The sequence below is a fragment of the Filicampus tigris genome, chromosome 9, assembly GCF_054856515.1.
Source record: "Filicampus tigris isolate MCC_2025a chromosome 9, RoL_Ftig_1.0, whole genome shotgun sequence".
NCBI classification, from domain to species: Eukaryota; Metazoa; Chordata; class Actinopteri; order Syngnathiformes; family Syngnathidae; genus Filicampus; species Filicampus tigris.
In genome coordinates this window covers 13,909,412-13,923,628 of record NC_141225.1, presented here as the reverse complement: position 1 = coordinate 13,923,628, position 14,217 = coordinate 13,909,412, and the positions used below count along the sequence as shown (strand labels likewise).

Here is a 14,217-nt window from a genome sequence, read left to right as displayed (position 1 = left end):
TGACCAAATATTGTTCAAAACTTTTATTGACGATTTACTCAATTGCAACAATCTTTCTATAGATGTTGCTGCGCAATTTATGCTAGTATGGTTATTTAAAAGTTTATACAGTGAAAATCGATGTTATTCGTTAGCCAGTTCATTGCGTTCTTCATTTTGTGCTATCCCTAAGCTAGCGCTAAATGACTACAACAAAACAAAGCTGTGTAAACACACAAGTTGCCTAAAAATACAATATCTATGTAATTCCCTTTTTATGTGTGTTTACTGTAAACTTCAACTAGGAGTGTCAATAAATGGCTTGAAGCAAGCAAACGTTGACTCTTTTTGAAGAACTGTTCACTATCTGCCAAAATGCAGAACACCACACGCTCAGGGATGACAGAATAGTACTGTGTAGTTATTTCATTTAACTTTTATTTAGCCGGATAGGGCAGTTGAGAACCATTTGTCACCTCCAATGACGACTTGGTAAACGACTGGCTGGTAAAGGATGTATAAATAACAAAAACAATAAAATAGTTTAAGAAAAAACAAATCGTGCCGAATGAATAAGGTTGATAAGATGCAAGTGTAAGATATTAAAAAATTACTATTGTTGTGTGGATGCGGTACATATGACATCCAGATATTTAAAAAGTAATGTTTTAAGCCTGTGACTGTATCACTAAAAAACATGTGTTCTTTTGTGTGTGTGTGTGTGTAGATGGCGTACACTCCGTGTCGGCCCAGTGCCTTCTTCAGGTCACTATCATCACCGATGAGATGTTGTCCAACAGCATCACGTTGAGGCTAGCCAACACCTCCCAGGAGCACTTCCTGTCCCTACTGCTTGCTCAGTTCCTGGACGGCGTGGCCCGCGTGCTCTCCGCAGCCCCCGAAGACGTCGTCATCTTTAATATTCAGGACGACACCGACGTCAGCGCCCGCATCCTGAATGTCAGCCTGTCCGTTGCCGTGCCCGGCGACGCCCCTCAGCGTCTCCCGGGCCTCGGCGAGCGCGGAGAAGACGGTGCCAGGAGAGGAGCCGAAAGCGGAGGCTCTGAGTTTTTCGGCTCCGAGGAGCTTCAGGAGAGGCTGTACCTGAACCGCAGTCTCCTGGCTCAGATCTCCTCCCAGAAAGTCCTGCCGTTTGACGACAACATCTGCCTGCGCGAGCCCTGTGAGAACTACATGAAGTGCGTGTCCGTGCTCAAGTTCGACAGCCTGGCCCCCTTCGTGGCGTCCGACACCATCCTGTTCAGGCCCATCCACCCCATCGCCGGCCTGCGCTGCCGCTGTCCCGCCGGTTTCACGGGAGACTACTGCGAGACCGAGATCGACCTGTGCTACTCGAAACCCTGTGGCGTTCACGGCGTGTGTCGCAGCAGAGAGGGAGGCTTCACCTGCGAGTGCATGGACGACTACACAGGTGAGAGGCCGCATTCACACAACTCTCCATCAATGAGGAAGTGGCTTTATTGAAATATCACCGGGGAGACGTTCCAGACCCACCCGCGATAGGTGAAAATCTGAAATATAGCAACACCATATTCATCCATCCATTAGCTACACCACTTATCCTAGGCGGGGGGGGGACACCCCGAATTGGTTGCCAACCAATCGCAGGGCACACAGAGACAAACAAACATCCGCACTCACAATCACATCTAGGGGCAATTTAGAGTGTCCAGTCAACTTACCATGCATGTTTTTGGAATGTGGGAGGAAACCGGAGTACCCGGAGAAAACCCACGCAGGCACGGGGAGAACATGCAAACTCTACACAGGGAGGCCGGGGCCGGGATCGAACCCACGACCTCTCAACTGTGAGCCGGGCGTGCTAACCAGTCGTCCACCGTGCCGCCCGCGACACCATATTATGTTTTGAAAATTGTTTTACCCCTCCAACATGCTTTAAACACATTTTAACTTTCAAAACACACCTAAATGTAGTAAAAGACATTTTTATAAAGTATCCCTTAGCTGTCAAGAGATGGGAACAATTGTATAACATCACTTTGAGAAAACGAAAAGAAAACTCTCTCTCGCGCACGTCTGCAAATAAGAGATGAAGCATATTTGCTTCAAGTGTTTATTCGTCACACCCAGTTGAACTTAACAGATACATAAAGCAAAACACAAACCAAACCATATAATTTCATCTAACAAAAATCCACTATCTTAATGCTAACAGATAATACAAAACAACATCCAAACCAAGCATACAATAATAATGATAGAAATGTGTTTTTTCTGTTGCATGGGAACAACAATTATCACAAGAGCTCAATTGCGGATCTTCTCTGCCTCTTCTTCTGGCTTTAAACTACGATGGCCTCAATGCTGCCTGCAACATGATACTTCACGAAAAGCACGCAACTCTAAATTCGGACTTGTGGAAGTATTCCAAAAAAAGTTTTAACTTACAAAATGTTAAAAACTGCCATATAGCATGGAGCACTGCACTTCTGTCTTTAAACATGAATGGCTGCAGAGCAAGAGGATGCCGCCACTCCCAAACAGTCCACATTGAAACATCCCCAGGGAACTTTAACACATCCATTGAAATCAGTTACTCTTTATTGATCCTGATGACTATCCTCCTACTGAAAACAAAAAACTGAGTGATGACCACACCATCCTGTTTATAGTCCACCATGCCTTGCGCATGCCACAAATTTGTTACATTACGTCTGGGTACCTACAGCACATATTTCCCCAGTATCATTTAGAATTACGGGAGCTTGACCAAAAATACATTCAGCAATGCAATATATTACATTACAAAACATGAAAAGAGATTGATTGTGTGGGAGTTTTTAGCATTTCTTAACCCACAGGACCCACTCATATTTCACTTCAAAAATGGGGATTGGTTAATTTTGGACCCTCAGTTCTCATCCAAAAATATATTGTATGTGATGTGAAGATGAACTGACTTTTAGTAAGTGCGTTGTAGGCTTGCAACACTGTTCAACTCTTCCATTTTCCTGATGCTGTGTTGTCCACTTTCAGCGTGTCTATAAATAAGCAGGAGGTTCACCTGCAAAGGTATTCACTCCCACACTTGAATGTTCATCATGAGATGCAGCAGAAACTCTACTTAGCTTTAAAAATAATGCGTCCTTGCTGTTGAATGCATTTCGGTGATTCAATATATAAACATGTTCATTAGCGCGTGCAGTTTGTTGAGACATACGCTTCCATTTTCTGTGATAATGAAGGAATATGACTGTTGGCAGCAGAACTGCTGCTACACAGCTGCAGGAATATACAGTCCAAAACGTTGACATTCTCAACTGGGTTAAAACCGACTCATTCATATTAATTTAGCAGAAAGAGAGGCGCGCGAAATAAATTATGCTAATCAATACAGTATGCATATCATGGGAGTACTATTTTTTGGAAGGTTAAGTAGGCCAAAAACTGTCTTTTGAAAGTTTTGTAGTCTTTGAAGCAGCATGTTTATTGCTCTTTAGTACATAAGGGCTCTTTTTATTCGTCATTTGGAATTTGAATCCCATATTGGAAATATACCATCCATAATTCCAGTATTAACTACGGTATTCACTATAGCTACGTATAATAAGATCTGTTTTGATTTACATATTCCTCAAATAGTGATCTTCACGGCAATAGACACCTTGGGCTCTATTTCCGTAGACAGCTGTGGTGGGATGCAAATGCCGGCAGGTCCTGATTTTCATGTCAGGGCACGATCATTGGTTTGGGCGCAGATGTGTGCTCGGTCGTGTCAAGATTGTCATGGGATGACTAACGTGCCGTAAGGGAATAAGATGAACTACTTTGATTGATTGAAATCAGCTGTGATCACTCTCACAGCAGCGCAGACCTATCTCTCTCAGATCCGTCCCCTCTGTGCAGAGTTACGCCGCGCCACAGATTTACGTCATTCACGAGAATAGCGCCCCTTGTCTTAAAGGGCCACTTAGGTGCATTGTCCGCTTGAAACAATTTGTGTGGGGGAAAATAGTGGAAATACTTCGATCTTGAGTGTCCAAGAGAGGCATTTGCTGCCCACTGCGTGTTTTTTGTTGGCTCGCCCCGTATCCTAATATTAAAATTAAACATAACCTGCATCAAAAGGATGCAATAAAAAACGCTTAAAAAAAATAGTGTGCTATCGTTCAACCTTTCACATTTAAAAAAAAAAGAGTTACATCATAGAAGATTTTTTATGTGGAAAAAAAGTGGAATGAAAATACTAGGATTTTATGTAAAACTGTGAATACATTATGAAGCTTTTAAATTGAAAATATTTTTTAAGTGTAATGTTTGAAGAGATAACTAACATTTTGTGGGATATCAGATTCGTTATTTTTGCTTTGACACTGATAGCAACAGGCAAAGTTTTATACTGTTTTTTTTTTAAATATGTTAAACCGCTTAACATATGTTGGCTTATGTTGAATTGTTTTTTGTCATGTTTCATAAACACAAGGTGAAGTAGCCTGCCTCTTCCATCCATTTTTTTCTGTTGCCTTTAGGGGAAAAAGTTAGGACTACATTATACACTCTATTGCTCACTCGCTGGCATTGACGAGTCTGTTCTCATTAAAGAGTAAACTCTGTTGCTAACAAGAACAGCAGAACATATTGAAATGCTTGAAGCATTTCTCACATGAACAAAACCGTGCTGCTGACTGATGTTGGAAACATGTTTCCTGCCCACATGACTGCTGTTCCATCATTCCACATCCAACATTCCAATGTTGCCTTTCACCTGCTGCATTTATTGCAGCACCTGAAACAGCATCCGAATGTGTGGGCCCCATCAGCAGGTTGAGTGGCACTCACATCTTCTCGTGCACGGCTGTGGGTGTCGGAGCTGAAATGTAATGGGAGTTGTCATGTGAGTGGGCGAAAGTGGGCGGATTCTCACTCGTTTCCCCTGTAAGCAGTAGATGGGTATGTTTGTCAGTTAGCTGGGGGGTTGTGGAAGTGGAGTGGTGCTGAAGCTGTCATACTGACACAGCCACTCATGCAGGTTTTATTCAGTGGTTTTTTTTTCTTTTTTTTTTCTCGCACAACTTGTGGTTGTGTTGATCAAAGCGCGCACCTTGTGTGGCTCACGTGGCTAAGTGCCGCAATTAAAGATGGATGAACAATCTGAGGAATAGTTCAGCGTTTGTGACGCATGGAAGTGTGAACGCGCGTGTGTGGTTTGGCTCTGTTGGACCGTAGGCGTTTGCCAGATGGTAGCGGCGGGGAAAAAAAATAGAGAAATTGTTGCCATCATTTTCTGCACTCTTGGGAAGGACAGAGTGAAAGATTTTCATCGTCTGAGTTGTGGTTGCTGACGAGATGGATAATCACCTTTAAAAAAACATGTAAAAAAGAAAAAAGCAACTATAATCACAAGCCACACTGAAATTAGAACTCCAAATGTTAATAAGATTACGTTTTAAAATTCAGGATTTAAAAAGAATTAAAGAAGCAAGGTCTTATTATTGGTGTTGTAAAACGTTCAGTGCGTCATAGCAGCGATTCAAATTTTTGGGTGAGCTTATTAAGTAAGGGAGAAAATATTTGAAACATGCAGTGCAGTTATACGCCACTAACCCAACAACAACTACTACTGTATATATATTAGTGTCCAAGATTATTAGTTCGGCATGAATAACGATTCATTTAAAGAGAGTGCAAGTTAAGGGATTTCATATAATCACTTCTAAAAACATTTGATAGCCGCAGCCCTAACTTCATGTTTTTTGCTGAGGTGTGCAAACGTGTAAAAGTATTTAATCACTTTCATACTAGTGACAAGTCAATGTGCTTGTTGGGAATGAGTAATGACAACGTTCAAGACGCATTCAAACGCTCGCAGAGAGGAAAGTGCGAATTTGCAATGGTGAAAATGTTCCTCTTAGTTTCTCAATCATGCAACCAAGTGAACCGACAAGAACACAGCAAGTTGTGAGACAACACCCCCTACTTTATTCACAGTGTGTTGGCACCCCGCTTGTGTTTGTCATGCTGCTTGCGTTCATACTCTCATCCAAAATTCATTTTTGGGCTTTGAATGTGTTCGGAACAAATCTTTTCAAAAGCACTTCACACTGCTGCCAAAGGCAACCACTTCAATGTATCACTGAGAGAAGAATACCAACAAATATGGCCGATAATTCAAGAGATGAATAACTGGGGATAAGAAGATACAAGGTAGATGAAATTCAATATTGGTGCTGTGCGAAGTCAACAGTGTATATGCCACAATCGATAGTGTTCCATTTTTCAGACAAACAGTGTTTAACAGTGAAGTATTTTTTTAAAAGCTTGAGCGCCAGAGAGGTAAATACATATTTTTATGGATCATGCAGTATCCCCCCCACGATGAACATTAGAGGGAGGGCCAAAGGTTCCGCATAGTGATCATGTCCCAGTCAGAAGCTGCACGTCCTCACACTGACCTCATTACAGGTATCAAGTGTGTAATTAAAAGTTGAGCTCGGAGCTTCTTCCAGAGGGACGTTGGCGCTCCTGTTGCCTAGGAGCCTGACAACGCCCCACTAGCGTTTACATCTCGAAGGAAATGTCTTCTGTTGCATCTTTAGCTCATGAAGCCAAGCTTGATATGTTTTACCAGAGTTGGGAGTAAGTCACATATGTGCAAGGTCTACGTCTCAAATTTGAACCTTCAATTTTCAAGCAAGTTTTTACTGTGGCAAAAACAAAGCAAGTCAAGTCATGACTTGCCTTGGGGGAAGTCAACCGAAACATGTATTTTTTCAAGAATATGTTCTCTACAAGCCCAGTAGTTGAAACACGGCTTTCTGATTAATATTGTGTTTGTGTAATTTGAGTTGAGCAGCAAAATCCACCCCTTTTTAGCCATCTAAGAGGGTGGCCATTTTGTCATTTCTGAAAATGACATCACAAATGCTGAGGGCTCAGGTAATGACCAATCACAGCTCAGCTTCAGAAAACAGGTGAGCCATGATTGGTCGTTACCTGAGCCCTTTGATGCCATTTTCAGTCGACAGAAGTGACAAAATGGCCGCCCCCAGAGATGGCTAAAAACGGGTGGATTAACTCTTATTCCACAAACGCAATATTTATCAGAATGCCTTGTTTCAACTAGTGGGCTTGCATAGGACATATTCCTGGAAAAAAAGATGTTTGGGGTGACTTCCACTTTATAGCAGCTGTTATTTTTACGCATAATGAACCAATTTAAAGTTTTGGAAATAACTTTAGAGCAATTCTATTAACTTTGTTGGACAGTTGAAGTGTCTGAGAAATTCCACTTCTTCGCTCCGCGGAAGCCATACGATATTTTGTCGCCTCAAGTCTGGATGTTTTTCAGGCAAAACCGCTTAAAGCTGTAGTGCTTCAGTGCAGAAGGAAACATGTCAGCCTCAAAGGGAACTTTGCATGCAGATTAATTTCCTCCGATTAGTGTGCTTAGTCAGTTCATGGATTTATTTATGGCATGACTCACAGCTCTTAAACCTTTGAAAATGAGTTTGGAAAGATGATTTGAACACACTCATTTGCTATTGTAAATATTTAAATCGGTAACATGCCGTTTTTTGATTTTGTTTTTTATAAAAGTAGTGATTTTGAGATGCGACTCCGCCCGACAGCGGCAATGTGTTTTAAGTCTGAGTCAAGCTGAGTCTCATGAATACCAAGTCGTAGTCAAGTCAAGTATTTACTCAATTTTAACCAAGCAAATCCTCTGCGGTTCTTTTGGCCCAAGCTAACATATAGAATGTTGAATATTTTCCCTTGCCCTTGAATGAATTATGCATAAATATTTACTTTTGTTTGTCAATGTTTCATGACTTTATTCTTGTTTAATATTCTAGGATCAGTTTGCGATGCTTTGGGGAATAACAAAATGACATTTTTTTAAATACATAATTTAACATGGGCTCATATTCCAATTTCACTGATCGTTTATGCAAGCATCAAGTAAACATTAAAGGGCGCGGTGCATCTTCCTCCCATCTCCGAGGTGTCTGTGCAATTTGCCACCTTAATGATTTATGCCGGCAGCGAGCGCTCACACGTGGTCGCTGCTTAAATTGACTTGTTTGAATTATTAATCAGGCGATGGTGAGCATTTGTCACTCTGAGCTCTGCACCCTGTTGTTGCGCTCACCTGGCAACGTCATGCGGCAGCTTAGCAGCGGGGATGCTTGGAAGAGTGCAGACGTCACATCGGGGAAACCTTTTTGGAAAGAGCATGTCATCAGTGTGAGGGAAAGTCAATATCGAAATGTGGACCAAGTAAATACTGTCGATTGTATTGTATCTGTTGGATTGTGTCCTCTTTCTGTATTTAACTGGATGGATTATCATGAAATAACTATTTATCGGTACTGATTTACTTTTCAATATCATCACGCAGTTCAATTCGTTGCTGAAGCTTGTTAATGACTTTGTGTGCATAATTTAAAGTTTAGGAGAGAATTGTTAGGTCATAAAATCACAAATATTTTCCATCCACAAGTATTTAGAGGTAAAGTCAACCCAAACTATTTTTTTCAAGAATATATTTTATGTAAGCCCACTAGTTGAAACAAGGCATTCTAATAAATATTGCGTTTGTGGAATAAGAGTTAATCCACCAATTTTTAGCCATCTCTGGGGGCGGCCATTTTGTCACTTCTGTCTACTGAAAATTACATCACAGTTGCTCAGGGAACGACCAATCACGGCTGACCTGTTTTCTCAAGCTGAGCCGTGATTGGTCGTTACCTGGGGAGTTGTGATGTCATTTTCAGTCAACGGAAGTGACAAAATGGCTGCCCCCTGAGGCTAAAAAGGGGGGGGGGGGGGTTGGTGCTTAACTCATTGCCGTATTTCAACAAGTGGGCATGCTGGCAACCTATTATTGAAAAAATCACTATGCTATTCACAATACTGTATAACACCATCCATATAAAATAGATTATTTCTTTTCAAAGACAAGCATGCTTATTTTTGATTGATACTACTGTATCAGTATATTAACAATGTACTGTATTTCCCCAAATAGTGGTCTTCATTGTAACAGACACTGTCTGTGACGGGGTGAAAAACGCCGGCAGATCCTGATTATTTATTTGAGCTTTTTGGTCATTTAAACCATAGAGTCTGCGATTGGCAAACTCAGCTGAGATTGGCTCCAATTCACCCGCAACACGAGTTATTTGAAGCTAGAATGTATGGTTATGATCAGTGTCTTCTAGCATCGTGTGGATTTACCCTCACTGACTGAACGCACAGCCAGCAGCTCATAAGCAAACTTTCAGTGGAGCGTGATTAATGATCGAAAATGAAAGGCTAGTGTATGTGGAAGATGTGGGCCGCCAGTGTTACACTTGCAGCGCGAGTCTCCAGCTTTGACACACATTCCAGCGCGGGCAAGGGAACTGTGACACTGAATGAAGAGCTCAGTGTGGAAATGTTGGAAAAGAAGTATATTCAGAAAACATGCTGACGGTTAATACGGGCACCCATTGGGCAAAAAAAACATTTCGAGATTTGAGATTTGGTAGGGATCATCATTATTATTTCCTTTTCTGAATGTCGCAGGAGAGCGTTGTGAGCTGTCGTCGCGCTCCGGCCGCTGCGCCGCGGGAGTCTGCAAGAACGCCGGCGTGTGCGTGAACCTCCTGGTTGGCGGCTTCAAGTGCGAGTGTCCGTCGGGCGGCTACGAGAAGCCTTACTGTGAGATGACCACGCGCAACTTCCCACCAAGCTCCTTCCTCACCTTTAAGGGGCTCCGCCAACGCTTCCACTTCACCGTCTCGCTCACGTAAGATACTCGCACCTGTTTCACCTGCAACAACGACATTGTCAGATTAGCATTAGCGGGAGTCACATGGCACAATCAGAGGAGGCTTGCTGACAAAAATTCTCTGGGATTAGGAAGGCATGTCGGAGCTCTGCTCATTTCAAATGCAACGCAGATTCGTGTGTGGTGCTCCCTCTGGTGGTATGTGAAAGAATCACTAAATAAAATGTTCCTTAAACTCTACTTAATGTTCCAGCGGCTTGAACCTTTTCTAAATCGTTAATTTGTTAAATACAGTTCAGTTGAATGTAATTTTAGTACAATAAATTGGTATTTGATCTTTAAGAACAGTTTTCAAACATTTATTTAGGTACCGGTACTATTGTTATCTAGTTAACCTTTATATCTAATACATTTTAAATGAACACATTATAAGTGTATTTTGCTTTAAGCACAGTATTAATGTTGAAACTGTGCATAATATATAAAAAAATATTGTCATTGTGATATGTAACTATGCAACTGTATTTGAATGTAGGTCATTATGGTGGTATTGTGGTGGTAAAGCCAAGTATTGTTTGAGGATTTAAAAAGTTTGATAACCACTGTCGTAGGGTATTTGGGGATTTTCTGTTTCTAGACCGTATTGTTACAAATTTCAAATGCATCACCTTCATCACAAATATTTGCGTACACTACTTATATCATCACCATCACCGACTGTGCATCACCTGCAAAACTTTTGTTACATGTTTCACCCGCATCACCTGTATCTGTATCTACTCCATATCACTTTTATTATCTGTATCACCTCCATTGCTCTCTGCGCAGTGTGACTCAGTGCTCATCCACCTCCACACACCTCTCAGGATATCATTGAACATCAGGCCTCTTCTGTCAAGCCACTGCAGTGTCACATTCTAGCGGCTGACCTAAAAATAAATGCAGTTCCACTGCTAACATATGACATCCGTGCACTTGTTGGCTTTTTGATGGCTAGTGGGAAGAGGGAAACATTTTTTGGTGGAGTTGAGATCCTGTAGTCAATGTAGAGGCGATGTACATGCTATAGCCTTGGAACATTTGAGCATTTTTGGGGCCTCAAAGGTTGCCAGTTGATTAGCAGAAAATTCATCTTTTATATGAAAAGAATGGGCAATAGAATGTGTTGTTTTGAAATTGGAACACGACAGATGTTGCCAAGTATCTCGGATGGCATCAGAGGGAATGTGACAACGATCGTACTTGCATCACTGGGGTTGACACTCACAATGTCCGTAGTTGAAAATAATATCCCCCTTGTGTTCCTTCTGGGCCCGGCCTTCCTTTAAGCCCGGCTCGGATGACCGTCTTTTTGATGAAGAACTGCCCCGACCAGTTTGGGAAGTGCTCTACATTTCAGTGGCAGGTCACAGAAGAAGCGGCGTAAAAGGTGCCGATACTCCGAGCCCAAGGCAAGTGAAGCAGAACAAGTAGCGGTGACACCTGAATCGACACCGATCAGGTTTCGCCCAGGAAAAACTTGTGTTATGATGGACGGATCAGATGGAAAGCCACAAGATTGCTTTCGCATCGTGTTAGGCTCTTGGCAATGCCAGAGTGGGACTGATATTCAACCCCGGAGTTTAGACCAGTCCACTTTAATTCAAAATTATGCATGCGCACGTAGCGGGCACCTGCTCATGCTGCTAACCCCATCTGTATCTGAAAAGTCATTATCCATGCACCGTCAGAGTTTTAATGAAATAATATGCACACATAATCCATAACCCTGCTCAGTACACTCATAATACAAGCCGGATCAAAAAGCAACGTTTTGCTGAGCTTAATTCACCATTTTATTTGCCGTTGCTTTGCTTTTGTGTCTGATATCTCATAGTGTACTTCAATCTCATGCACTGATTTGGATTTGCTAGCTAACAGCTAATCAGAGTAATCAATTGTCACCGACAGCCAACACCATTTTGCATACTGCGATTGATGACGGCTCAAAAAGTGCCTCCTGGCGGGCGGCCCATCGGGAATTTTCACACTGCTCCAGATGGGCCTCTCCGGGCCTGGATCTTGGATTTAACAAAAACCTTTATTCGATCAACACTGATTGGACTTAAGATGATCCAAATGTTCAACCTTATCAAAGTCCTACTTTTGCTCATCTTGACATACTTAATCGTTTTTAAACCCCAAAAAAAGCTTCATATTAACTCACCCCGAATCTCAGAACTGTGAGGCAGGCATGCTAGGCCCTTGTCTAACGTGTGCCAGTCTAAGTTAGTGTTTGTACATATTGCTAACAATACATCCAATAATCGAAAAATGTATAAGATAAATCAACTAGTGACCTTATATTAAGGAATTAGCACAGTTATTTCATAACAATCCACCTAGTGGTTGTGGAGTGTTCACAATATATTGAATACAGTATTGCCTACAGTACAGTTTAGTATTACATACAGTATACATGCCCCAATGAGTAAAGGTCCCCTCTTTAGTCCTCTTCAGTGCACACGTCTTATGCATTGCGGCATGTTCACATCGCGTGACATGGTTCCCCACATAAGGACAGACTGGTTGTTTTTTTTACTGATGAGTGCCTAATGCGACACAATGTGATGTACGTGGTTACTTCCGGTTGATTACTTTCATAGTTCTGAAGGCCCTGGGGGTGGTCAAGGTACTGGAGCCTTTTAAATTGATACGACAAAGACGAGAAAGGCCTGCCGAATGAGAGAGTCAAAATCATTATTTTAGTTGGTGATGTGTGATTTTATTCTGGCATTTTCTGAATTCTGTCATTTTTATCAACATCCCCTCTCCTCCAAGGTAACTATTTTGCTTTTCTGTGTAAGCAGGCCGACATTGTCGTGCCCCGCAGCTCTTCTCCACTTTAACAATACTGCACCATTAGCATCATATACATGGGGGGTGGGGTAGGACTACAGTACGAGAAGGGGAAGGCAGCTGCTCATGTTGTCTGGGAGCATCCATTGAAAGTGGGAGTCGGGAATGTCATCTCTAGAAGACACTAGGGCTGCATTAGGGATCAGAAGCCGAAAGTCCTATTTGACCTTATAATTCACAATAGCTGCATGATACAGATATTCATGAAAGTAATTCTCTCTTCAACAGCTGTAGCTCATCAGTCAGGACTTGGGCTTTGGAACCACAAAACCAAAACTATTTGTTGGAGAGATGCTAGTCTGTTTGCTAGCTAACGTTGAGGTGCCCTTGAGCAAAACTCCGCTCCGACGTCAAACCTAGCTCAAGAGGTGCAGCCCTTTTTGCATGCCCCTTTCATTCTGACATCTATCCTTGCATGTGAATGTTCTGGTTAAAAAAATTTATATACAGTAGAGTGTAATTTGCATTTGAGGGCTGATCATATACAGTAGGGTGCCCCAGAAATGACACAGGGAAGAAAACAATAAATTGGAGCACAATTTCAGTGTGTGTGTGTGGTATATAGACAACTAGGGCCTGATTGCCAATTCTGATATTTCGCAGAATAAAATCCTGATAACCAATTAATCATCCAATTAATTAAAAAAAAAAAAATATATATATATATATATATATATATATATATATATATATATATATATATATATATATATATATATATATATATATATATACAGTATATATAAAGACTGTAGTTATTTATTTTTTGGTCACTTAATGCTTACAGCAATAAAGATATAAATTACAGGAAGAACATTCAACTGTTTTACATTACTTTGTCCTTAAAGCGGAAGTCAACCCAAACATTTTTTTTTTCACAGCAGGCCCACTAGTTGAAACTGGGCATTCTGATAAATATTGCGTTTGTGGAATACGTGTTAATCGACTCGTTTTTAGCCATCTCTTGGTGCGGCCATTTTGTCTTCTGTCAACTGAAAATGACATCACAAATGCTCACAACGACCAATCACGGCTCAGATTCAGAAAACAGGTCAGCCGTGATTGGTCGTTGTGAGCAGTTGTGATGTCATTTTCAATCGACAGAAGACAAAATGGCCGCCCCCAGAGATGGCTAAAAATGAGTACATTTTGCTGCTTAACTTATATTCCACAAACGAAAAATTATGCCGTGTTTCAACTAGTGGGTCTGCTGGGAACATATTCTTGAAAAAAATATGCTTGACGATTTGCAATTTTGGCATTTTAGCAAGAAACTTGTCGTTGATTCACATCATTTGCCCTTTGCGGGCCACATAAAATGATTTGGCGAGTTGGATCTGGTCCCCGGGCTTTGAGTTTGACACCTGTGTTCTAGGTGCACCATCCGAATGCTCCAGGTGCAAACATCTGCTCAATAATCTGCTGAATCGGACGTCCTCCTTTCCGCCTTCTCCCTCCGTGCACTAATAATGCATCCCCCCACATCCTCCTACTCACTCAGCGCCACGTCCGACCCACTCCGCTACTTTGACGTCGGCCTAGATTTTCTTATCTCTGTGTTGTTTAATGTGCCAATCGTTATTCAT

At 41.7% G+C, this 14,217-nt stretch overlaps 1 protein-coding gene across 4 annotated transcripts in view; it reads left to right on the top strand.

The window, feature by feature from the left end:
• celsr2 (cadherin, EGF LAG seven-pass G-type receptor 2) overlaps positions 1–14,217 on the top strand; it is a 63,767-nt gene that overhangs the window by 23,198 nt on the left and 26,352 nt on the right. For all 4 annotated transcript variants that reach the window (XM_086041142.1, XM_086041141.1, XM_086041140.1 and 1 more), the window contains exons 2-3: positions 707–1,411; positions 9,529–9,751. In XM_086041142.1, coding sequence (XP_085897268.1) covers positions 707–1,411; positions 9,529–9,751 — 928 coding nt within the window. The remainder of the gene's footprint in view (positions 1–706; positions 1,412–9,528; positions 9,752–14,217) is intronic.